An 842-nucleotide genomic window follows, 5' to 3' on the forward strand; every position below is an offset into this window, starting at 1 on the left:
TGGCATACAATTTTATAATAATTCATAAAATATTAAATTATCTATTTATTTAATATTTATATTAAACATTTTAATATTAATTTTTAAAAACACCAACTGATGAGATATTTATTAATGATATTATGCAAGTATTTTTCTGCATTTATGTTTTATTATCTCTTATACTCTATTATGTTACTGCAATTTATCCAATAAAAAATGCATGTAGGTTATTTCATTCTGTTCTAACGTTATTTTCATCAGTTTCTTCCAACTTGGATTTGCTCATCTCGTCCCCATAGTTTTCCAACTCTTTAATTGTTTTTGCTAATTGCATATTCTCTTCTTCCATTTCCTGAATTTGACTAATCATAGTATTATAGGTTTCCTTAAGCATTTTCAGTTCTTCTCTTTCCTTAACAATTTCCATCATATGAGTGCGAATGTAATCCAACGGATCTGTCGGTCGGGGTTCCGATCTATAAAGGTTTGCTAATACGTTGGTCAAAGCTTCAATAAGACCAAAATCATTCAAATATTTTTTGAAGTCTTCACGTTTGCTGTTAACTGAATTTCCCTGGTTGCTCATATTTAACAATTTAATATTAAATACTTGTCCAAGTGAAAATATTTTTATGTTTATTATTTATCACTGTAAGCAGTAACCAAGCATTTTTTTTTTATTTATTATGACTATTTATCTGTTTTGTTGAAATTGTCTAGAATTTATAACAAATTAATACAAAATACATGTTATAGGCACAAACCTTATACTCAGTACTACAGAGTATAAGATCTATGGTTAATGGTCATAGGGATGTTTGGTGTTATTTACTATATTACTGAATTTTAGTTAAATAAAA

At 26.6% G+C, this 842-nt stretch overlaps 1 protein-coding gene across 1 annotated transcript; it reads right to left on the bottom strand.

Moving 5' to 3' along the window:
• Positions 1-214: 214 nt before the first annotated feature.
• On the bottom strand, positions 215-568 carry LOC103311323 (c-Myc-binding protein homolog). The gene has a single exon (XM_008190916.1). It carries the CDS (start codon positions 566-568, stop codon positions 215-217), a length of 354 nt encoding a protein of 117 aa, XP_008189138.1.
• Between the last annotated feature and the right edge of the window lie 274 nt (positions 569-842).

The sequence above is a fragment of the Acyrthosiphon pisum genome, chromosome X, assembly GCF_005508785.2.
Source record: "Acyrthosiphon pisum isolate AL4f chromosome X, pea_aphid_22Mar2018_4r6ur, whole genome shotgun sequence".
NCBI classification, from domain to species: domain Eukaryota; kingdom Metazoa; phylum Arthropoda; class Insecta; order Hemiptera; family Aphididae; genus Acyrthosiphon; species Acyrthosiphon pisum.

What these genes read in the sequence shown, in the direction of transcription:
- LOC103311323 (XM_008190916.1), bottom strand. Translation starts at nt 568, where the DNA reads ATGAGCAACCAGGGAAATTCAGTTAACAGCAAACGTGAAGACTTCAAA.